This window comes from Pygoscelis adeliae, unplaced genomic scaffold, assembly GCF_000699105.1.
Source record: "Pygoscelis adeliae isolate BGI_AS28 unplaced genomic scaffold, ASM69910v1 Scaffold458, whole genome shotgun sequence".
In the NCBI taxonomy this organism is placed as follows: domain Eukaryota; kingdom Metazoa; phylum Chordata; class Aves; order Sphenisciformes; family Spheniscidae; genus Pygoscelis; species Pygoscelis adeliae.
Window position 1 is genome coordinate 383556 of NW_008825352.1, and position 492 is coordinate 384047.

Consider the following 492-nt stretch of genomic DNA (forward strand, 5'->3'; position numbering starts at 1 on the left):
CAAGTCCTCCTGGTCCCTGCCTGCCCCTGGCCATGCAGGCAGCTGCCTGAGAGCCCGCTCACTCGTCCTTTCTCTCCTGCAAGGTGACCTGCCCTTCCCCTGCCTGGCAGCCTATGGGGCCTCGAAGGCAGCCCTCAGCCTGCTCATGGACACCTTCCGCAGCGAGCTCCAGCCCTGGGGCGTCAAAGTCAGCCTCGTCCTGCCTGGTTACTACAAAACAGGTAAGAGGGTCGGCACCGCTCGCTGCCTGCACCTGCAGGCAAAGGGCGGGTACTCCGGGGAGGCAGAAGATGGAGCAATGGCAGGAGCAGCCGGTGGCGGAGGATGCAGCTTCTGAGCATCCCTAGCCACCTCCCTGGGGATGGTGGCCATCCTGTGGCCTGTGGGCTCCGGTTGGCGAGAGGCAGGGTCAGGATCAAGCCCTTGCCAGCAGATCCTCTGCCACTGGGGCTGGCTGAACCAGCTCAGCCACGTTTATGGTAGGCCCGTCCC

At 64.8% G+C, this 492-nt stretch overlaps 1 protein-coding gene across 1 annotated transcript in view; it reads left to right on the plus strand.

Moving 5' to 3' along the window:
• Positions 1–492, plus strand: part of HSD11B2 (hydroxysteroid (11-beta) dehydrogenase 2) — a 5838-nt gene that overhangs the window by 4786 nt on the left and 560 nt on the right. Inside the window, exon 4 of the mRNA XM_009330378.1 lies at positions 82–221. Coding sequence (XP_009328653.1) covers positions 82–221 — 140 coding nt within the window. The remainder of the gene's footprint in view (positions 1–81; positions 222–492) is intronic.